This window comes from Sminthopsis crassicaudata, chromosome 3, assembly GCF_048593235.1.
Source record: "Sminthopsis crassicaudata isolate SCR6 chromosome 3, ASM4859323v1, whole genome shotgun sequence".
Lineage (NCBI taxonomy): Eukaryota > Metazoa > Chordata > Mammalia > Dasyuromorphia > Dasyuridae > Sminthopsis > Sminthopsis crassicaudata.
The window spans coordinates 198,164,874-198,190,493 of record NC_133619.1 but is presented as its reverse complement, the minus strand read 5'-3'; the positions used below and the strand labels follow the sequence as shown (position 1 = coordinate 198,190,493).

Genomic DNA, 25,620 nt, shown 5'->3' with positions numbered 1-25,620 from the left:
GAAAGGCTAGACCATGCAGGTATATATTTTCTAGATTTAGAACACAAACCAATTAAATAAGTAGGGATATTTTATTCAGAGACATAATTTTAAAGTGTTCCTTAACCATAAGAGGATAGATGTTCTGAGATTCAGAAATTAAGGCTCAGAAAGGTAATTTCTCTAAGGATTAAGGTGCTGTTTTCTGGAATTGAAGATGAAAGTATGAATCCATATAATTATAAAGATCAGCTTTAAAGATTTTTTTTGACTGGATGGAGTTAAGTAGAGAATGGAAGAGATTTATGAAAAATTCAATGAGGACAAAAGGCAACTGGGCAGCTAGGTGGCACAATGGATAGAGCATTAGGCCTGGAGTTAGCAATACTCATCTTCTTGAGTTCAAATGTAGCCTCGGATGCTTACTAGTATGTAATCCTGGACATATCACTTAACCCTGTTTGCTCCAGTTTCTGCATTTGTAATATGAGGTGGAGAAGGAAATGGCAAACTATTCCAGTTCTTGATAAAGAAAATCCCAAATGGAGTCATGAAAAATTGAACATGACTGAAAAAATAACTAAAAAATAACACAATGAGGACACAGCTATGGATTCTGACTGCCTACAAGAAAAAAAGATTGGTGAGTCTGATATGCCATCTATGTTCGATTATCATCAATATCCTGTGGCTATGGACTACCACTGATTGAAAGTTAGATACTTTCCAACTCCGCTGTATGATTAAGGGTTTCTCTGACTTTGTCAAAGGAGGTTTCAATGGATTGACTACAAAGTTCTTAAGTCTTTTTTATCTACAAGTTTTTATTTTTTTCTACAAGATAGAAAAAGAATGTTGATGAGGACTAAAACCTATCTAAACTTCCTCTATCCCCCAAAAGTGCACTAAGATTTTTGGTATATCCTCTATATACATATATTCCACTGACTTAATAGAAAAGACTGTGAGGATTATATTGAAAGGCATTCTAATAAGATTGTATTTTTCCATCAAATATGGGAAGCTTACTTGATCTCCTATGAGATCATATCAAAAGAAACTAAGCATAATATCTGATGATCACCATACTTAAAGATACTAAACTTATGGCATCCCTGGTGGCTTGCATAATAGGGAGATAAATAGCTTATGTTTTCTGAGATTCTTCTAAAAAAAATCTTGCTGTAATAATTAGTCATGTATAAGCAATAACCCTGACACATTAATATATCATGTTAATAATATATTAATAACCTTAATCACATACATGACCAATGAAGACTTTACAGCATTAAAGCTTGCCTGATAATGTGTCTGGATAGAAGTTTAGGTTTTGAAATTAGAATATGGGGCTGGGAGATTTAGTAGTCATTACTAGTAGTTTGGCAGTAGTTAATTATGGGACTCTTCTGCTGTAAAGATTGATGTAAAATGGTAAGAATCTGGCTAAATGGGAACACTTTATGCTAACTGGCAAATATTAATGGAGCAGTAGATTCAGAGCAGCAGACTGAGGAAGCCAAAGAAAAGCACAGCCACTATCTGTAATGATTGCAGGAAAATTCTTCTAATTTATTCTATTATTAGAATGTTGTCAGATTAGGATTTGGTAAGAGCAATAAAGTTGAGCTTCCAATGTAAAGGTAAGAATTCCCTGGGGCATGTCTCATTCAAATTAGATCTCAGAATGGACATATATTTCAGCTAGAAGAAATAACCATATGCCATATCACAGTGCACTAATAAACTTCTGTTTGTTCTGGTATCAAAAGCAGTAATGGCGATGTATATTATATTCCCAAGGAAATGGATATGCATTTAACCTGACCTCTTCCTAAAATATGGAATTAGGAAAGGCTCAGTACCACTACAGAATTGACATCAGGTAGCGCTAAGTTCTGTGCAGATTGGTAGAAACCTATTTAAAGACAAAATTCTTCCTCTCAAGTGCTTGATAATATAGGTTTGCTTGATTTGGGGTGAGGGCCTAGCTACTTGTATTTATGACTCTAGGCTGATTAGTGAATTATCCTGAGTTAAACAGAGGAACCTCACAGAAAAAAAATGCTTGTTTGCTGTATCTTTCTGCCTTCCCCAACCTCCCCTTACCATAAGAAGATTTTAAGAACAAGGGATATACTCCTTCATGTCCATATTGACAGTTATTTGAAAAGTTGATAATTCTGTTAAATTAATAAATTCTTAATTTCCCTTATTCTAGGGTCTGCACATATTGATATATCTTTCATGCATTTATATCATTCTGCCTGTATAGAATGAGGATAAAAGGGAAGTTGGCCCACAAAGAAGGAACTCTGAAAGAAAGGTTGGAAAGAAACCAGGAGCCTCAGAGAATACTTCAAGATTAGAGGAAGGCCCCTGAGGTTATATAGAAAAGAATAGAGAAGAAAGGAAACAGGAAAAAAAGAGAAGAAAGCAAAAGGTCAATCATTTGAATAAAATCTATTAGAAAAGGAAGATAATAATTACATTTTTATAATAAGCTTTTGAACTAATATAATTTGGAGTTTTCAATCAGTTAATTCAGGGGAAAAAAATGTTTCTCCCTCAAGATCTTTGCAAATTATTGTGCTCAGCTCAGTAAGAAAAAACCAAATTTCTTTTAAAATTAAAATGGACAATCAAAGTAATAAGAAATAAAAGGAAATTATTTGATAGTTTTACAAAGTATTATGGCACATTACAAATGACAAATTTTATCTGAAGAAAAAGTCTTTGAAGCACAGACTGCTGTATTTTGCTTTTGAGCCCTTAGAGCCTGGGATAGCTCCTTTTTTTGAATAGGTACTTAACAGATGTCTGCTGCAATTGACAGGAATGCTGCTTTTTCTTAAACATTTCTTGTAAATTATTTTTTGAAAAAATTTCCCTATTCCCAATCTACAATAGTTATAATTTTACCTCAAAGATAACTAGGTAATTTTAAAAAATGGCTCCATAAATCATAGTATTTCAACAAAAAACTATATTTAAAAAAAGAGAAAGTTTTTGATCCCCCTTATCTCTAATTCTCTGAACTAGACAATAATATATATTAAGTATATTAGAAGATTTGTTTAAGTGGCTAATTTTCATGTTGGTCAATACAAAGAGACTTTACTATTCAGAGGAAAAAAACCTAATATTCTTAAATCACTTTTATTTTGCAAACATACATCCCAAACTGTGCTACCCAACAATTCTCTCCCTTCATACCAGGAGAGTTTCTTATTAGAAAAACTTACCAAATACAATACATGTCCCCATTCTGGAGCTGTGGAATTAGGAATGATTCACAGAGCTGCAAGGCTAATGTAGTCTTGCCTTCTTTTTCGGTGTTACAGATGATATCAATTCCATTCTTACAATCAGTTCTCAATACATGCTATAAGTTTAAAATAAGATTGGTTCATACAAATACAAATAAATATACAAATAGTTGTACAGCTGAAATTAAATTATTCCATATTACTCTACAGAAGAAGTAACTGATGTTTAATTTTCTTCCATTAAGGTCTATGTCTGAACTGATAAAAGTTATCTATGGAACAGAATCATTCTCCAAAGTAGAGGTCAGAATAATTGATTTAAATATTCTATATCTCAAGAATTAGTTTAAAAGGCAATTATTAAGTTTTCACAATTCTTATTTGACTTTCTTTCTGTTATATCCAAAGCTCAACACAAATTTTCTTGGTGTCTATTATGCTGTTTTCATTATTTGTTTTGTTATTTATTTGTAATTCAACATAAAAATGAGATGAAATAACTTACTTAGAAAAGAAAAAAATTGGTTAGGGGCTTTCTTATAGTTTACAAAATTAATCTAAAAAATAATATGCAGATACACATCCACTATGTCACTACAATATTGAAATTTATTCTCAGTTAGTACCTCCTGGAATAGGTGATCTTCTAATGGTGACATATACAGACATGTGAAGAATGCTTGATGGAAGTACAAGTCTTTACTGATATCTGGGTGATTTATGCAACATTTGATAAGAGCCATTGCCTCTGGTATACCGTTCACAAGCAATAAGGTATCTGGCACGCAGTTCAAAGAACAGTGGATTTTCAGAGCTCAAATATTTTGTTAACTATATTAGAAAAGAAAAAAAAAAAAAAAGGATGTTATTTTAAAAATAGAATTTAGAAACTCAGTGTTCCCTTAAATTTTACTTTAACATTCCAGTTTACAAAATATAGTTATTATGCTTTGCTTAAAATTTAATTTTATGATTAGAAAAGAGATGAAATGATAATGATAATCTAAAGACTTCAAAACTCTGATCAGTAATCAATTGTAGCTTCAAAGGACTAATCACATGTTCTCTGCCAAGGTTAGTAGAATAAAGGTTTGGAATGAGGTGTATAATTTTAGACAAAGCCAATTTTTGTTACTCTGCATATGTGTGTGTGTGTGTGTGTGTGTGTGTGTGTGTGTGTGTGTGCCATGTGCATTCTTGTGTATGAAGATTAATCACTAGAAAGTGAGTTATATAAATGGGGGGGGGGGTAGGAGGGACTTTGTCAGTCACTCAAATTATCAATTTTTTTGTGAGTTCTAAAAAAGAACTAGTATTTTAATTTAGATTTTGCTATTTCAAATTCTATAAATGTTACTAATTTAGACTAATTTTGGGAAAGTAAATCTAAATTAGTGACAAGTGTAGTTATTTGGTAATTTAAATTTAGACTTTGATTTTGATTGTTATTTTGGTTTGGATCTAAGATTTCATCTTTATAGGGAACTTTAGGTAAAGAAATTCTCTTGAGCAACAACTGTTCTGCAACTTAGAAATGCTCTTACAAATGAATGGGACTAGCAGTTAGGGGGCACAGTGGATAGAGTACCAGCCCTGAAATCAGGAGTATCTGAGTTCAAATTTGTCCTCAGACACTTAAAAAACTTCCTAGCTGTCAAGTCATTTAACCCTAATTGCCTCAGAATTAAAAATAATAATAATAATAAAATAAATAAAATTAAATTAAAAGAAAGAAAGAAAGAAAGAAATGAATGGGACACTGCAAGGTTAAGTGGATTTCCCAAAGTAACATCAGTTAATAATTGTGAAAGACTAGATTTAAAGGTGAGTTGTTCAGAAGTTCTAAGTCATTGTGACTCTACAGCCAACCTTCATTCCACTAGTTTACAATGCTTCTTTAGATTCTATTAACAGTAATAATGTACAAGTGTGTACAGGCCAGATATGAGTATTTTGGAAATTCATTCTACTTTAAAAATTATGATTAATACTATAAATAAAAGCTTATAATATATTCTCCTTGTACTATTAATCATTTTCCCCTACATAAATTATCACCAATTCCAATATGCCTTCAAATATAGGTAGTCTCCAACTTACTAATGACTTGTGTTTTTAAGTTATTTATATGGAATTAGAATGACAATATATGTGATTATATATATATTACATATGCACTTGTTAACATGTTATTACTTTTAATTAGAATGACCTTTCCTACAATAGGCATAAATAAATATAAGGTGGTACAAGTTAAAGAGAGCCAAAGAGAAATTCAACACAAAGTACCTTAAGTAGAATATAATAGTACATATACCATAAAACCAAACTACTATATATAAACAGCATTACAGTGCATTCAGAGTTCTGATTTGGAACACTAATAATTCATGTTGTCTATAGCTCTAGCAGTAGGATTAAGGACTCCTCTGGCACATATCGTTTCCTGTGCCCTGAGGTAGAAGATTCTGCAGAGTAGGTTACTGAGGAAGATGGGGCTGGAAAGAGAGAGAGAGAGACCAAGGGACCCCAGATTTCTCTTGCCAATTATGTCTCAATCCTGTCTGGTGTCCCAAGTACTTTCGGAATGGTGGAGAGAGGGAAGGAGCTCCAGGATAATATAGTATAATTTACTGCCTTCTTCTTCATAAGCTTTATTCTCCCCCCCACCAATTTCACATGAAAAGGAACAAAAGCTTGTACCCTACCCTCTTGTACAAACCAAATAAATGCCTTTTGATAACTTCTGAGATATTCTATTGATAAAAATCAGAAAAAGATTTCCTCTAACATTCATCACCTCTCCCATTTTCCCTCACTTCTTCATTTGAATCTTAAAAGAAAAAAGATCCATATAAGTGATAGTCTGAGAATAAAATTCATATACATTTCGGAAGATGTGGTAACTCTCCTATTCATTTTGATCATAAAAGCTAGAGCAGTAGGACCAGAGAAATAGAGAAAGCAGTGATCAGTTGAAATTGCTAACTCTTCCTTCATCCTTGTTACTCTGCATCTTGTCTAGAACAAGATCTTTGAATGAAGGAGGAATCTTCAGAGCAAGGTAAGGGAAAAATCTCAAGAAGTAGCAGTTGGAAAGAAGAGAGTTCTGTATTCAATTGGCTGGGCCAGTTGATTCAATGCTTAAAATTTGTTACAGAACTAAGAGCTTATTATGCCACTGGACTAAAGAGCTGGTTTCGAAACTTACTATTTATAAATCTTACTATTAATTTTTAACATTCATTGAAGGAGGCAAGCAATGATATTAATTATACATGTAGAATCATGCAAAATATATTTTCCATTCCATAGGAGCAAAGAAAAAGGCAAGATAAATAAATTGAAAGCCAAGCCCATTTGGTTTAGATCCTGATTGAATGTAAACAGCAGTTATTTCTGATTTGGCCAGAAACCGTAAGGGTCTTCCCCTCATATTTATTTATTTAGATATTTTTGGATTAGGTGAAAGAGTAGATTCTTTGCCTCAATTACTACCCAGCCTTAATCACTAAATGGGTGCAACCTCAGTCAAACTGAAACTTGCGGAAGACTTTAACTTAAAAAGGCCAAAGTTTCCAGGGCCATCTCCAGTCGTCCTGACCTGTATCTAGGCACTGGACCAATATTGCTTTGGAGGGGAGAGTGAAGCAGTTGACTTTGTACAGTCCTCCCTCATTTAAATCCATTAGTTCACTTGCATGTGAGAACTAAGGACAAAAAACAATCAGATTCATTTTACGGGTCAGAATAGCTAAGTGTTTCACAATTGATCATTGTGTACAATATTGCTCTTATTGTGTACAACAGAATCCTGGTTCTACTCACTTCATTTTGCATGAGTTCATATAAATCTTCACTGTTTTTCTGAAAAGACCCTGCTTGTCATTCCTTAGCAAAATATTCCATCACAATCATATTCCATAACTTACTTATACATTGCCCAAAATTGAATATCCCCTCCATTTCCTATTCTCTATTTGTCACTTAAAAGAGCTGTTATAAAGATTCTTAGTACACATTGGTCCTTTTCTTTTTTTTTTCCTTTGTGGTTTCCCTGGGTCAAAGAGTATGCAGCTTTACACCATTTTGGACATATTTCTAAATTGTCCTCCAGAACGGTTGGGCCAGTTATTAGTGAATTAGTGCTTTAGTTTTCTCCTATCAACTCTAACAGTTATCATTTTTCTTTCCTATCATGTCAGCTATTCTGATAGGCATAAGATAGTACCTCAGGGTTGTTTTAATTTGCATTTTTATAATAGTGATTTAGAGCATTTTTTTCATATGACCAAAAATGTCTGTTTACATCCTTTGACTATCAACTGGGGAATGACTCTTCTTTTTATAAATGAGACTTAGTTCCCTATATTTTGAGAAATGAGGTTTTTTACTAGAGAAACTTATTGTAATGAAAGAAAATTTCTCCCCCAATTTCCTGCTTTCCTTCTAATCTTGGCTCCATTGATTTTGTTTGTGCCAACTCTTTCTAATGGAATGGAATCAAAATTATACATTTTTAGCAATCCTCTCCATCTCATGTTTGGTCATAAACTCTTCCTTTATCTAAATTTTCCATGCTCCTTTAATTTGCTTATGATACCACATGCCAAATTTGATTTTTTCTTGATATGGGTGTGAGATGTTCAAGACTTTCATTTGTAATCTCGGAAGTTTACATTAACATTGTACTTACCTTATCTTAACATTAAGTCTGAGATTTGTTTTTTAGTCATATATTTAGTATATTGTCATTATGGTCATACATATATTTGTTTATTATTATTTTCTAAATGAAAACTTTATCTTTTTCAAAAGATAAAGTATTCCTTTTGTATTCCATATTTGGTATTCCATATTTTTCTCCCTCTCTCCCTATGACAGCATCTAATCTAATGTATGTGGATCCAAGAATGTGCAATTCTTTAAAATATTTCCATATTTATCACATTGCATAAGAGAAATCAGCTCAAAAAGGAAAAAGAGAACTAAAAACAAGCAAACAGCAATAAAAGGTGAAAATATTATGTTATGATCCACATTCATTCCTCATAGTTCTCTCTCTGGATGTAGAGGGTTCTTTCCATTACAAATCTATTGGAATTGGCCTGAATTACCTCACTGTTGAAAAGTTTTGTCATATATTTAAAATATACTTAAAAATAACTAACATTGGAAAGATAGCCAGGTATAGCAATTGTAAAAGCAACACTATGCTTACGTTGCCCATTTTATTTTCACTAAACAGTGAAGTCAATTATTTAATAGTAGAAATAAACAAATATTGACATGATGGATTTGATGTTACTCTACATATGCTTTAAAATACCTATATCCTGAGATGTTGGCTTGGCTTTAAGAACTGCTTGCAAGACTGGATCTTCCCATGGTCCACCATCTCTAATAATTCGAGTTACCAGTTGGAGATTCACATTTCCATATCTACTGAGGTGGTTCTGGCATTCCTACAAAAGAGAAATTAGTTTTCTAAATTTAAAGGCGTTGTTTAAAAGTTTAATCATTATTATGTGATTAATGAAATAAAGAAAAAAATACTGTTGGAAAACTTAATTCTCTTTTTCAGTTGAATACTCATATTAAAAGTGGCAACTTTTCCATGTACTCAACCTTATATGCATATGGTATATTTTTAAACTAACTTTCTCAAATCAAACACTATGTAAAAAATAACTTCTGCCTTACTCTCCAAATATTTTTTACTTTTTCAGTTATTGTATTCAATTTACTTTTCATCCTTTAAAAAATTTAATTGTGCAAACATTATCTTTCCTTCCTACTGTAACCCCTCAATTAAAAAAACAAAACAAACTATCATGGAGAAAAAATTTTGCCTTTACTCTTTTTGCTTTTTACTGATTCTATCCTATAACTCTTTATAGTCAGATTTCTCTTCAGAATTCAACAGCCTATAATGGATCAAGTTTAGAAAATAGTCTTCTTGCTTATCACTGCTCTATTCTTGCCTCAGAGAATGCTGCTATCCTTGGGGATGTGGGTTGGTACCAAAGAGTTTGGTCTTACATTTTGACACCATCAAGTTATTCTTCAAGGCTATCTGGTTTGCTATCCAAAGAAGTCCAATTTTCCAGATTGACTCAAACAAAGAATAATTCTCAATTGTAAGGAGGGAAGGACAGGGCTGTTACTAGCCTTCATTCCCCCACCCCTTTTCTTGCTTTCTCTCTCTTTCTCCTTTTTTTTTTTTTAACAGCTTTTTATTTTGAAAATACATGCAAAGATAATTTTCAACACTCACCCTTACAAAACCTTGTGCTCCAAAATTTTCTCCCTCTTTTCCTCTCATCCTGCCCTCCCCTAGACAGCAAGTAATCTAATATATGTTAAACATGTGCAATTCCTCTTGCACATTTTCCCACATTTATATTGTTGAACAAGAAAAATCAGATCAAAAAGGGGTGGGGGGAATGAGAAAAGAAAAAAAAGAAGCAAGCAAACAACAACAAAAGGTGAAAATTACTATGTTGTGATACACATTTAGTCCCCCATAGTGCAGTTGGCTCTCTCCATCATAAGTCTATTGGCATTGACCTCATTCAATTCCCAATTTCTAACCATTCATATTGTTTCCCATCTATTAGCTATGTAACCATTTTGCCAACAATCCCACAATCCTCCCTGTTCTGTTCTTTGTTTTGTACTCCCTGAAAATCTAGTAAAGGGATGCTTCTTTCTACTAGAATAAATCAAAGCAAGTTATTGACCTATTTATTAACAGGTTTACATCCTGTTAACAAATTTACTTTGCTCAGAGAGAATGTGCTTCAGTCTACCTTTCTTAAATTTCATGCAACAATTATAAATACCAATAGTCTAGCAAATTAAATTCTTACAATTGTTATGTCTAAAACGACATCTTTGTTCAAATTTTAAGTTCATCTCAGGCAGGAAAGTGAAACTTTCCAACTTTTTTTTCTTCTAGATTTTTATCTTTGCATTAATAAAAAAATTTCCAAAAGTTCTAAAAGTCTCCCAAAGTTGTTTTCATTCTATAAATCATTCTAATTTTGCTCACTTTACTCTCCATATAGATCTTAGTTTCACTGAAATCATCCATTTTATAATGTTTTATGAGACAGTAATATTCCACTACATGCATATAGTATAATTTGTGTAACAGAGGCATAAATGTTTAAACATGGCTAATATGGAACTTTTTTTTTTTTTTGCTGAATAATGAATGTTTTATAGGTGGATATCCCAATGGTTTCCAGTTTGGGATTACTACAAAAAGCTGTTTGTTCATGTAGGTTTTCTTCTTTCTTTGGTCTATGTGGGGAATAGGCCTAAGAGTGTATAACTAAATCAAAGTATATGCACAGTTTGGTAACATTCTAGCCATAGTTTCAATTCACAGCTTTAGTAAAAGCTGTGAAGTATAGTACTTGTGTGCTTATACGCTATGTTACAGCTCTTCCAACATTTGTTATTTTTCACCTTCAAGCTATACTAATCTAATGGATATGAAGTGGAATCTAAACGTTAATTTAATTTGCCTCTCTTCTTCCTTTGAAAACTTTCTATTCAAATTCTTTCAACATTTATCTATTGGGAAATGGCTTTTAAAAATGCTCTTATAAATCTAAATAAGTTCATCATATATCTTGGATCATCAGAGAAATTTGCTTTAAAGACTTTTTTTTTTTTTAACAGTTACCTGTTTTCCTTTTTAGTTTAATTGTGTCAGATTTGATTATAAAATTAAAAAGGTTTGCCCAAACAAAACTATTCACTTATATCTTCTATGACCCTTTCTATCCTACATTTAGTCATGAATCCATTCCCAATGCACACATCTATTTCTTCTTTATTCCTCTAATTTCTTTATAACATCATTAAAAAGGTAATTTTTTTTTAAAGCACTAAGTTGCCAAAGCAAGCTGATGTTCCACAAACTTGAAAAAAGTGTTTCTTCTAAAAATTATTTTTCAGGAAATTATCAAGGTCTTAATGATCTCATTAATTTAGATCAGTTTTTAAAATCAGTTTCTAACATGAATGTTTACATTATAATGCAAAAATGTTCTAGAGCAATATTCTTACATTAAGAGAAAGATTTTGATATTGTTCAATGATAGTTATACATAGTTTCTGAAGAAATTTTGACCATTCCAATATATAAAAACAGTCCCTTCTGTGTCAGAGAAAAACATCTCATTTAAATACTATGATAAAACCAAAACCACCCTGATTCACTATGTGAGAGTTGGCTTTTGGCCCAAATAACACACAAGAAGTAAAGGTGAGATTTAAATAAGCTACTGCATACTCTTGCCTACTCAGTCCTGGCTGTTTCTTCTGAGTTATCTGTGATGAGGCAACTGTAATATTATCTTTTCTGGAGATACATAGGGAAGGGGGAGTTTAAGATTAATTGGACCTAAACAAGGTGGTAATGAAAGAGCATTTACTATGAGGAGTATTTATTTACTAAGTTTTCTAAAAGATACAATCTCTCAAAAGTTTTAGACAACTACACTTTGCCATAAGGATATAGTGCAACATACCTAAATATCCTGCTCATTTTTTAAAATACTTAATACATGTGACCAAAGATTATTTGTGTCAAAACCAGAAAGCAAATTATATAATTTTCTTCATAACAAGGTTGTTATTTTATGTTAAGCATAAACATCTAAAGATAACAGAAAAATGCATAACCCAAATATAGCATAAAGTTAAATTATTTTACTTAAAAACTATTATAATTTCTTCCAAAAATCCCAAAAATCTATTATAGACCTTAAGCAAGAATTTATATATATATATATATATATATATATATATATATGAAATTTGAACTAATATATATGGGTCCAACCTGCTTAGAAAAGTTCCTCAAAATATTTTCATTTTGACTCAATGCTATTAATGATGATTATTGTTATTATTATTATTTTTTAAATAAGCTAACAGTAACACTTCTAGCTGTGTGACCCTGGGCAAGTCACAACCCCAACTGCCTCAGCAAAAAAAACAAAAACAAAAAAAAAAAAAACCTAACACTGCAGACTCACAGCATGCCGAATTAATTCCTACTTCTAAAAAACAATAGCAGTGTTACACACACTTAGAACCATTAAAACCATTATCATCTTGTTCCCATGATTTAAACCCTATTTAAGTGGATTTATGTAATTACTGAAATTGCCATTATATAATGTTGGCATAGTGTAAAAAGGGATCTTTTACACTATCATATGGAGGTCGGTGTTATTTAGGACTTATAAAGCAAGGAAAAGTTTTAGTATAAACATATGGACTTATTGTGGTTTGAGTAAAATACTAGAAATAAACAAAGTGATGAGATTTTTTATGCTGCTTTCTTTCTCAATTGTTTTCTTCCAGGATAAAACAAAGACACAATCTTGGAGAATAGTGTCATTCTAGACTGGTGTTTAATTGCTGCCTGTTAATAAGTAGAGATTCACATTAAAATATAATGATCCAAAAGGATGAAAAAGTGAGATAGTAAAAAGTAATCCATGCTCTTTTTCTCTAAGGCATTTCCTCCTTGGCATTAACCTGTGTCTCTCTTCCATTAAAACTTGCTTTCATGAGCAAAAGCCATTCTTTATTTCTCAGCACTTTGTGCCTCTAATGAAACAGTTATTTTCTCCCAAATGTTTAAGTGGATGCAAACTTTTCCTTTGTTAAATAAAGTACAGTCATTTCTGTTATAATGCTCATATGAAAACATGAATTTGTTCCAATATGATTAATATCCTGGGGAACAATTTAAGCAAAAAGTGACTTTCATTTGCTTATGTTAAATTTCATTCTGCAAGAATACAGAATACTGCATCACTTTACAGTAACTCAAAAGTTGCAACTCTTCCAACACCCACTTTTACAGTAAACCTCTGGTCTTTTCCCAGGTAAAGTAACACATTTATTGTATATTTTCTGGTATAGGAGCAGGGGGCAGATAAGGACTGATCACGGCCACTCAGTCCCTCTTTCTCTAATTTTTATCATGGGATCACGGCCAAGAGTTGTGGTGCACCAAAGGCAGCTCTTTCACTATGACCATTGACTTTGCCAACCTAAGCCTAGGCTAAACAGCAGTTTGTGTCTGTGGAGGTTGCCAGCATTTATTGTAACAATCATGCATTTTTTTGTTAATATGCTACTGTAAATTTGGAAAAAAAAAAGTTTATGGTTTTTATTTGAGATTTTGCATTCACATATAGCACAGTGATTTTTTATTTTTTAGGAAAGCGCATGTTGTATTATAACAGAATTGTTTTGAAAGCTTTTCTAAGATTTTCTATACATTATCTGAAAAGGGAATATGGACGCATGGAAAGAGCACCAAACTTAATAGTTAGAAATTTGCCTTCAAGTGTGCCAATTTTCTCTAGGCTGCAATATCTTGTTCCATTAAATGAGGGAGTTGTACTATGTGATCTCTAAAGCCCCTTCCATTTCTAATAGTCTCAGTCTGGTGAGATATGTGATGATAAATAGACAGGTGAAGGGGAAGACCAGAAAAACTGAACAAAACATATTTACTCTATTAGTAAAATAATTAGGTTTTTCATTGAATAAGACTATATATATTTTCTCTACTACTATTGTAATAAGATTGTGAGAGCCATCTGAAAATTACAACTACATCATCATTAAGTCAGCTAATAATAGGAAATGTATGTATGTTTTAGTAATAAAACATATTTTACACAGGAAAGTTATTAATGGTATCAGGATGATTTACCCACCAAGCAGCTGGATATTTGGTTAAGAACATATCCCCAAAGTGACCCAAGGATTAAAGATCTGGTTCTAAGGAGGAATAAAGCTAACCACTTCTTAGGGGAAGAAAGTAGATTCCCATTATAATTTAAAGGAATTGACCCTTTAAAAGACTTTAATTTTCTCAAAAAATAGATTCCATTGTTGTTAAATTATTTGTTCAAAGAAAATATTTTATTATATACCATATTCACTAACAATGAAGCCAGTTAGTGTCAAGCCCAAGGGGATGTTTTGTTTAATCCAAAGAAATGGCACGTAAGAGTATAAATTTTGTACTTATGAAGACAAATATTATCCTTTAGCCACAAAGACTACACAGGGAACTCCTCTACCAAAGTAGTCTAGCAATTTCTCTGCTAGAGAGCTGCCCAGAGCATTCAGAGATTGTTATATGTGTATACATTCATTCATATATGTACTATTTTTGATAATTTTTCAAAATATTTTGTATTTAAGGTAGGATTATCCATACATATTGACCTTTTATGAAACATAAATTTGGTGAAAAGTGCTTCCTTTAGTAACTTAAGAACTGTTATCTATCAGTTATAACTAATTTCCTATGCTCAAACTCAAGAAATTCATCAAAAAGGCCCTGTAAATTCATATGATCATAGATTTTGATCTGGAAGGGATCTTAAAAGACCATCTTGTCCAAATCTCTAAAGAAACAAAGCTTCAGAAACACTAAGTGTCTTGTACAAGAATACAAAAATATTAAATATAAAAGGTAAAATTTGAACCCAAGTCCTCTGATTTCCATGTATACTGAACCATGATATCTTCCTATAGAAAGAACTCAAAAAGTTTAAAACTTTCCAAACATAAAAATGTTTTGAAAAGTCTTAAAAGTTTTGCTAAGAATATCTTATACTGCATTTGGATGTACTGAATTAATCTGAATATCATGCTTCAAGTACATCATCTTTTGTTGTAAATTGCTAAAAGGAATGGTAGAAATACCTGTCAAAATTTCTCTTCAAATAGAATTTGGTATAAACATATCAGCACAGAAGGATTATTGCAAAAGAGCTGAATGTTATCATGGTGTCTGTTAAAGGATTAAACCTATACTTACTGGAAATCCTTTTCTTTCCTCATACTATGTCACTTTATTCCTTCTAATTATTCCAACTAGTTTTAATTGGCCCCTATGCAAGTTAACAACCTTCTAAGGATACAAAAATTAAAAAAACAAAAACAAAATCTAGAGCTATTTTAGGTCAAATGAGACAAATAAGGAATTGAAGTGGTTATTAACTTAGCTTATTAGGTTATTAACCTAAGATGTTAAAAATGACAAAAAGATGAATAGTTCTACATATTTACTCTATTAGTAAAATAATTAGGTTTTTCATTGAATAAGACTGTATGTATATTTTTCTCTACTAATATTGTAATAAGATTGTGAGAGCCATCTGAAAATTACAACTACAACATCATTAAGCCAGCTAATAATAGGAAATGTATGTATGTTTTAGTAATAAAACATATTTTACACAGAAAATTTAAGAAATAAATTTCATTACCTGGATTGAACCAAGAATATCCTTTAATGGCTCTTCATAAAATTCATCTTTTCCAAAAAACAGCAGCAACTCAAAGAAACTCCTAAAAAACATTTAGAAATCTCAGTTTTGCCCCGATCTAAAATAGTCTAAAATGCTACCATAATAACAAGAATCACATATATATTTTTAAGTTAAAAAAAAAAATTTTTTACTAGCCAAAATCTGATCATCACAGGCAAATTGTCTGCCTTTACAGTTAAGTGGTATAATCTTCAACTTAACTGCTTACTTAGTTACAAATCTCACTTCACTATTCATAACAATTAATACTGAAGATTCTTTGCACACAGTAGGAACATAATAATTATGTGTGGCTGTCCATGCCAACTCTAACTTTATTCTTACATTGCAAGCAGCCTTCAGATTGACTAAGAAATATTTGCGTCTATCAATGATAATACGATTTCTAATAACAGTTTTTTTTATTTATTAATCAATTTTTTCCAAAGAACAAAGTGAAAATCATATTTACCATGTGATATCTTTATATCTATAATATTATGTACATTTATAAAAGTTAGAATAATTTCCTTAATTCTAAGCATGATTAAACTATTAATTCAATAGTTTAGCATTACTATCTGAGCATGAAAATAAAATAGCATGAAAGACAAATTCCATTAGTATAGAGTGGGCAAAAGAAGAATGGTGTTTTTGAGATCTGTACACATACACACAAATAAAAGATTAAAGAAGCTTTATCTCCAAGGAATACTTTTCTGAAATTATGTGATCCATTCATTACAATCTGGGCAATATAAGCTCTTCATTCACTCGTGTTTTCCTGTGTGTCTCCTGAGTAGTATGAATCTCACTGAAGAGAACCTGTAGTATTGAGGAATCTGATGCAATTAGCAAATGCTTACTCACAAACTGGATGGAACATATTGAGAAACTGAAGTATAAGGAATTCTTCCATTTGGAATTTGTGTAGGACATCTCATACAAAAGTCACAAATATCTTTTTTAAAAGAATGCATTTCTTGTTTTATGCTTTCTTTGATATCAATGACCAGAAGAGACTACTGAATAGTTATCTCTGTGCTTATATCTATAAAGGAATTTTGTTTACTCAACAAATGCAAGAGGAGCATTTAATTGAAGATAACTTTTAAAACTGGTTTTGTTCTAGTGAACCAAATATTTTTATCAATTAAAAAAAAGTTATTCAAAATTAGATTTTTTTCTCTCTCCTACTCTTCAAACAAACCAGAAAAAATTAATAAAAGTTATATTCAGAGAAATTGTACTATATAAAATCTGACCAACAGCTTAACACTCTCCCCTCCTCTGTGTGTGTGTGTGTGTGTGTGTGTGTGTGTGTGTGTGTGTGTGTGTGTGTGTGTGTGTCTGGGTGGGTGAGGACAGAAAAACTCATTAAACATAAGCAATAATCTCAATGCCTTAAGAATGCACATTAAAGAGGGGTATAGTTCTATCAATCACTGCATGTCACTTTCTATCTACTGAATGAAGTCCCAATGCCTACCTATTACCTCCAGGATCAAATATAAATTCATTTGGCATTTAAAGCCAAATTTAAACTGATTCCATCCTTTCTTTCTTATCTTTTTTATACTTTACTCTTCTTTTGACATGCTATGATTTAACTAATCTGGCCTACTTTCTGCTCCTCACCTATGACACTCAATTCCAATTTTTGCACTAGAGCTATTTTAGGTCAAATGAGACAAATAAGGAATTGAAGTGGTTATTAATTTAGATTATTAGGTTATTAACCTAAGATCTTAAAAATGACAAAAAGATGAATAGTTCTACATATTTACCCTATCTCACCTCACATGCCTGGAATGTTTTCCCTTGCTAACTCTTATCTTCTAGCTTTTCTGGCTTCCCGAATGACAGAATTCAAACATCCTCTCTTCTATAGAAGGCCTTTTGAGGTCTCCTTGTAGTAGTAAAGACCTCAATACTTTTCAAGAAACAACAGACTACCTGGCCTTGGGAATGATGTACATCTTAAGAATGTAGCTATAGGGAATGATGTAGCACAGGCTTGGAGAATGTGTGTGAAAGAAGAGGAGTTGGGCCCGATATTTTTATTACATTAAACTAGACTTGAAGGATATCTGTTTTGTCATCCAAAAGTCTGGGCTGCTATCTTGCATCTGGAGTCAAACAACAAGAACTTCTTAGTTTCATGAAAGAAGAAAGGGGGTCATTTTCACCCCCATTGCAAAATTTCCCACCAAGCATGTGAACCCCAATCCTATGATGTATCATTTACCCTGCTCTGTTCTGTACCCCTACTCTGCCTTTAACAATTTCCCTTATAAATTTACCTGCTTGCTCTTTGGAATTTAGCCTGATTCAATTAGCATTACAATTATGACAAAATTTTGCCTATTGAATCAGAAATTATCTAAGCTTACAAATTCTTTTGGAACACCCAAGCAAGATACTAGTATATTTGGGGAGAATCACCTGCATCCCTGAAACTCAATACTTTCTCCCAGTTTATATTTTATATATCTTTTATGTAGTTATTTGCATATTATTTTCCCCATTCGCCATTTTCACATTCTAATGTGAGCTATGTTTTTACCTTTCTTTTTTGTTCAAGCCACTGCCTGACACACATTAAATATATAAATGTTTGTTGATTTAACACAATTCATCAGTTATTTTCATGTATGTTATTATAAACACTGGCTATACTGTTCTCCTGGTTTTGCTTATTTCACCTGCAACAGTTAATAAAAGCCTTCCTATACTTCTCCCATCCAAATCTTCTTAATTGTTGCTTTTTACAACGTAAATATTACATTGTAATATTATTCCAATTCATCCATATACACCTTATTCGACTATTTTCTATCAGAAAGGCATCTGCTTTATTTTCATTCTTTTGTTACTGCAGAAATGCTATTTATATCATTTCTTCTTATGTCAGCAAATACAAATTTTTCTCTTTAGCTCACATTCAGTAATTTATATTTCTTACAATTTAAGTGTTTGAGGCTTGGACAAAGAAACACATAATGGACTTCTGAAGCTGCCTGCAGTTCTCATTTAGTCAATACTTCATATTTGGAAAGAGCAAAGAAGCTTTTTAAGTTCTAAGTCAAACATGCCATTTCTAATTATTAAAAGCTAAAGATCCAAGAATATATTTCAGACAAAATGATCACATTTCAAACCTTTGAAAGCTCTACTTTTGAAAACTTTTATCTTTAAGCATTCATTCAATTCTAAGGATAATGGAGAGAAAGCATGAATAAGGTTAATTTGCTTTAAATACCTTGTTTTCATTTTGGGATAATCTCTCTTAACAGAAAGTTATGTCACCTATTGGCAGAAAGGGCCACCCATACACTTGAGAAGAGATAAGAGAGCTCAATAGCAACAGGGAACAAGAGTGAAATAAATTTGAATTGATGGAGTGCAAGGTAAATCCCAAACCAGAAACCAAAAGTCTCAACAGTAGTTTACCAAGATTTTTTCTTGTACTGATGTAATAGTGTCAGTCAAAAATACATGAAACAAAGAATGATGTCTTTCAATGGTTTGGTTTCTTTCTTCAACATCTAGATCCACAGTTACTAATTCTATTGGTAGTCATGTTAAATTTTAAAAGTCTGTGAATAGATTATAGCTTCATGAAACAATCTATTTCTATTATAATTTTGTTTTATATTCCACAATTCTATTAAACTTTTCTGCTTTATTCTATTGGTCTTGACATCACTATGAGAAGAGCGAGTGATGCCATAAAATGATTTTCATCAAAACAAAGTAAAGATGTGCTGTCATGGGTACTGCTCTCAGCTTCTTAATCACAGGATGTAGGCCTGGGGAAAACCTAACAAAATATCCTTAAAAGAAAGGGAATGGAGCCCTACATTTTGGGACAAAGTTAGACGCTACCTTCTCTAGTCCTTTTACTTTCAGAAAACTTAACAAAAAACCCTCTCTATTCCCTTCAAAACTCATGCCTTCCCTTTATTGACTAACTTACATTTCCATTTATACATAGTTTGTATATAGTTGCTTACATGTTGTCTCCCCCACTGAACTGTGAATTCCTGGAGGTCAAGGATTGTTATTATTATTTTTTGTCTGTTTTGCCTTTCTTTGTATCCTGAGCAATTAGCATCATTTCTAGTACATACAAAATAATCACCTGACAAGTTTGTTGATTTGGCCTGCCTATATCCAGAAATAAAAAATTCCAGAAAACTCAAATCAAATCCTAACTTTTCAGAAAAGCTAAGGTATCAGTCTTAAAATGTACACTGAAATAAATAATCCTTGAAATGGATAATTCTGAAGACTTTTAGTTCAAATGCTCCTGTGGTTATCCAGAATCTGAATTTTATTGTTTTCAAACTTGGTATATTTGACTGTACTCTAAATGATTTCTGTCACATAATATACAAAAACCCCATATTTCAATGGTAATAGCTAATAATAGCTAACATTTCTATAGTGTACACAATGTACCAGGCACTGTGCTAAATATTTTATTATCTCACTTTATCTCACAACCACTCTGGAAGCTAGGTTTTATTATTGTCTCCATTTTACAGATGGGAAACTGAGGCAAACAAAAGTTAAGTGAGTTGCTCTGGGTGACAAAGTTATTTAAAGTTAGATTTTCCTGTCTAGGTACTAAATTCACTGTGCCATAAAAGCATAAGAAAGTAACTATAATTTAAGTATTACATTGTAACTAAAATTTCTTAACTCTTATTTTGGAAAATAGCCTAAATAATATGGACAAATTTCATGATCACACTTACTTTCAAGATAAAATCATGTATGTAAACCATCAATAAAAGCACACTAATGAACTGTACTGCCTTATTTCTGTACAAAAGTCAAGTCTGGAAAAAAAAAATCTTTGGATCAAATCATGATTTTAATATTTCTCTTCCTTTGCACCTACAGAATACTTAAAACTACAGCTAGGCATTCTTCCAGAAACAACTTTCTTTTTCCATCCTAAGACAGTTCAATATTCACTACTTTACATGACAGAAAGCAAATAATTACAATCAATGAATGGTAAGCATTGAACAATCATCAATCCTGAAACAAATATGTAAATTGTACACATTTTTAACTTTCAACTGCATTATTAATATTTTCCATAAGAACTTCAGGAGTATATGTAACCTGAACCAGATTAAAATGTAAAATAAGATAAATAAAAATACAATGGAATATTTATAACATCAATATATGGCTTTCACAAATATGAGACCACATCCTATTGCATTTTAACACCATTCATCTAGACAATCAACAAATCAGATCTTGATATGTATAAATGCTTATAATGAAAATTCAAGTTTATTGTTGCTTTTCAAAAATCATCTTCTTCTCTAGTGTTCTGTTTGTCATTTCAACAGAGTAATCAACACGAGAATAGCCAGAGATAAAGTCCAAAAATCTTTATTGTCTCCTTGCCTGGGGCTTAGAGTAGCTTTCTGGAGGTCCTCTAAAATGTGTCTTGGTTTCTGTGGGGGAGGCAGGAAGACCACCACGATGGTCTGTCTTGAAGTCTGGTTCAGTCTGAGAGCTTGTGCTCCACCCTCCAGTCCTCTGTCTTCTCCCAGTCTGTTCAGGTCCTATTCAATCCCCCTCTAGGTCTAACTCAGACATTCTTAAATATTCTATTATAATTAAATTCATTCATCATACTGAGTATAAGCCAATCATAATATCACTAGGGAACCATTATTTGTTGTAAGATTAATTCAATCATACTAAACTAGAGAAATATTAATCACCATGCTAAACTAGAAAACCATTGTCTTATTAATTCCACTGAGTTAGCCCCTTGTTTAAATCAATCATACAGAGTTTCAGCCCTCTACATCTCCTGCTTTCTTTTGTTTTAGAACATAGGCGGTCACGCCCTCCTGGTTTCTCAGAGAGGTAAGATCCCCAAAAAGGAGATGATCATACCCTCCCTGACTTCTCAGGAAAGGAAATGAAAACACCAAAGGGAAATAGGGAATCAAACCAGATTAGTGGGTTTCTGAAGGGTCTAACCTTGAAACAGGTATACATAACATACATCAACATGGGAGGTATTACACAACAAACAACATGAATCAACATAAGGAATTATACATGTTCATAAGTCTTAGAAATAGTCCAAAATCAATCTATTATCCATTATTTCCTCTGTAAAGGCATCCAATAATTCCTGCAGATTTTGAAGTCCTGTATCAGCCTTATCATGTCTCAGGGAATCCAATGATTCCTTCTGATTATGAAGTTCAGCAACAGTCTTATCAACAACCTTTCAATGATTCCTGCTGGTTTTGAAGTTCTGTTGTTACAGTGATGACTTTTCAATGTCAGGTATTTCTTAGGACTTCTCATTTGTTTCAAGGTTTTTTTTCTCTTTTTGTGTCTTTCCCTGATGGACAAGGCGAATATGGCTAGTTGGCACCCATCTGATTTCTTCTCCATCTGTAGAGCAAGCAAACCCTCTCCTCCAAGCAGTTAACCTATTTTTCCTTTCCATTCACCATTTTCTGGATCTCTTACGTCACCCGATGATTATCTAAAGACAGTGAAGCTGCTCATACAGGATACTGCCCTTCCAGTGGGTTATAAAACCTGTCTACTGGAGCCAGCAGCATCTTTATCAAAAATTAAAAAATTAATAGTATAGAGAGCTAAATTTAGAAGTTCTCTAGGGTTACCTGTGGCTTCCTCATTCTTTCATTTTTGGAGGAGTGTCTTGATGTCTCTGTTTCTCCTCTCTATTATTGCCTGATCTTGAGGATTAAAAGATATGCCAGTGTGTAAAATCTGATACTGTGCACAAAAGTGTGCAAAATGTTTAGCAATATATGCAGGTCCATTATCTGTTTTTATTGCTTGTGGCACACTCACAATTGCAAAAATTTGTATAACCACTCAGGCTATCTCTTTTGCTGCTGGTATTGCAAAAGTAAATCCTGAAAAGGTGTCTACTATAACATGGATAAAAGACAAGAAGGCCAAAAGATTTATAATGGGTCACATCTATTTACCAAATTTCACTGGGTCTCAAACCATGAGGGTTCTTCCCTGGAGGGAGTATGGAAAGGAAGGAAGCTGTACAGGCTTTTTACTATACTCCTACCTTCCTCTTTTGTTATCCTAAATTGTAAACGTAAAGCTTGAGCAGCCTGATATTTAGAATGAGATTCTTGGGCAGCCTGAAATAAAGGTTAATATAGTTAGAAGGCTATCTGCCTTTGAATTTCCATCAAAAATAGGACCTGGAAATAAATCTACTATGAGAGTGGACACGCAAGATATAAATCTTATCTGGATGCTTTCTCACTTGCTCTTGAAGTTCCTTAAAATTCCTTTAAGTTCCTTAAAGAGCTGATACACACACACAAAATATATATTATATACATTACAAGCTACAAATTTTATTTGGGCTGTGCCAATTCTTTCTACTACATCTACGGAATAGGCCAAATCAGATATTATATTTGTATCTCCTGAATAATAAGTAAGAGGTATCCAATCATGCTAGCTTTAAGTCCTTTAAAGGGAACCTTTGAAACATTTTCTTCAAAAATACAAAATTTTGGTAGCTCTGTAATACTTCTTTGGTAAAATACAAATTCATTAACTTAGCATTTAATGTCTTATTCTATCTGGCTCTAGTCTCCCTTTCCAAACTAATTTCACACCTTACTACTCCCCTTCAGAACTTTCCAGCCAAATTAGCCCTTTTGTTTTGTCTAGAATTTTACAATTCATTTCTTGCCTCTATAACTTTGTAAAAGCTGTTTCTGTCCTTAAGATGAGGTGTTATATTCTACTTTCCTGTTCCTCTAAACTGTCCTGTGCAAGAAAGCAGGAGATGTAGAGGGCTGAAACTCTGTAATCTCTTCTACTTCTATTTTATCTAGTAATATTTACTTATTTCCATAAAATATCTTCCTCCAAAAACTAAACTTTTTGAAGACAGTGACCTTTATTTTTGTCACTGTATTTCCTAATACTTCGCACAATGCTTTGGAATTCAATTCAATCAGCATTTATTAAGTACCTACTACATGCAGGGCATCATGGTAGATATTAGAAGTACACATAAACAAACAAAAATGATAAAGCATTCCCTCAACTAGCGTGCATTCATGTTAGGAAGTGATTTTTATGGAAACGGGAAATCTTTCGACTTTTTTTTTTCTTCTAATTTACATTCCCATGCCCTTATAAGGCATATAATCTTAGATGTTACAATATTTTTTAAAATGCATTTTAGATATTCTTTTATTATGCATAGCCCAAATATTGGATATTTAGCACATTCTATGGAATTTTATGAATGCATCATTTCTTAAGTCTTCCTATCAATCTATCATGACTAAATTATATAAACATGTTCCATAAAAATAATGTTGTTCTTTCAAAAAAAAAAAATAAAAATAAAACTACAAAATAATAACCTAACTTCCCAACAACGGGGGAATTAAGAAGGTTGTGGTAAATGTTTGTCATGTGACTATGCTTTAAGAAATGATGAAGAAAATATTGATTTTGGGAAAAACATGGAAAGATGAATGAAATAATGAAGAATGGAATGAGCAGAATCAAGAGGATATTGTAATAGCAATACCCTTAAAAGAATAACAACTACTAAGCTATTCTGAGTATTATAACTGCTTAACTACAAAGTACCTATGAAGGAAGATACTATCTACTTCCAGAGAAAGAACTGATAAAAAGTATATATAGGGTTTTAAAATTATATGTCAATAGACATATTATATTAAATTTATATGTTACAATATTAAAATTATATGTCACATATACATTAATAATATATTATTATATAAGATATATAATTATATGTCACATATACATATACACAAACATACATACATATATAAATTAAATGGTGGTTTTCTCTAGTTCACAGTGGAAAAGAAAGGAAGGAGACAACTTGAAACTTAAAATGTATGAGGAGACTGAAAATGGATCATTCATTAATACAAAATGGATATAATAGACAAGTTGATTCAGAAGCCTGGCAGTGAGAGCTAGGAAGGACAAAATAGCCAGTGAGATAGTAGGAAATTAAAGATTTTTTTTCAACATTGGAGAGAGGAGATATATATACACATACCTGTTTGAAATGAGAAGTCTGTGAATAGGAAGGAATGAAGATGCTTCTAAAAAGTGCTTGTGATTGACAGGGAAGGCTAAGGGAAAAATAACTGAAATAACTGAGTTAAGTCCAAAGAAATGGAATCTAGAGTACAAGGCTGAGAGAAAAAAACTGAAACTTCAATTCTTTCATACCAGAAGACAAGAAGAGAAAATGAAAAGCAAAGTAATTGAAAAAGGAAGCAGACTGATGAAGTAACTGCAATATTATCTACCAGAATTCCCTGTCCTGGGAAGTTTTCCTATGACTGTCCTGTGCAAGTTATTTTCTATTAAAAAGTATTGAAACTATCCTTGAGATTTGATCTGTTGAAATGACCAAATTTTTCTTTTCATTCAAGGTCTAATTTGAGTACCTCCATAAAATCTTCCCTAAATCCCATAATACTATTCCCTTATTTCCTAAAATTCTTAAAAATAATTGTCTGAATTTCTAATATCATATTCTGTGTTTTATGAAATTTACTTGTCTATATGCCTTTTCTCCCATTTTGGATTTACAAACTCTCTGAATGAATACTATTTTTCATTTATGTTAACTGTAGGGCATTCATTATACAGACTAGGCACTTAAAAACTTTGTTGAACTTGAAACAAACAAAAACACTGGAAAAATGGAGTGAAGACAAAAAGGAAAATTTTAACAAAGACGAATGTAAAATCTCATACTTGAATTAAATATCACTTAGACAAATTCAAAATGAGAGAAACAGAGCAAAAAATTTGCCCACATAAAAAAAAGGACCCCACAATCACAGTGGATTACAGGAACAATATGATGTAGATTAAAAAGTTAATATGATCTTATATTTTATTAGCAAAAATATTATGTTCACAGGGAGAGAGAT

The 25,620-nt window shown here is 32.1% G+C and overlaps 1 protein-coding gene across 1 annotated transcript in view; it reads right to left on the bottom strand.

Annotated features, from left to right (window-relative positions):
* The window catches only part of ZNF654 (zinc finger protein 654), a 115,357-nt gene that overhangs the window by 18,096 nt on the left and 71,641 nt on the right, over nt 1-25,620 (bottom strand). Inside the window, 5 exon segments of the mRNA XM_074299800.1 lie at nt 3,225-3,364; nt 3,875-4,003; nt 4,005-4,078; nt 8,578-8,713; nt 15,575-15,656. Of these exon segments, the coding sequence (XP_074155901.1) occupies nt 3,225-3,364; nt 3,875-4,003; nt 4,005-4,078; nt 8,578-8,713; nt 15,575-15,656 (561 nt within the window).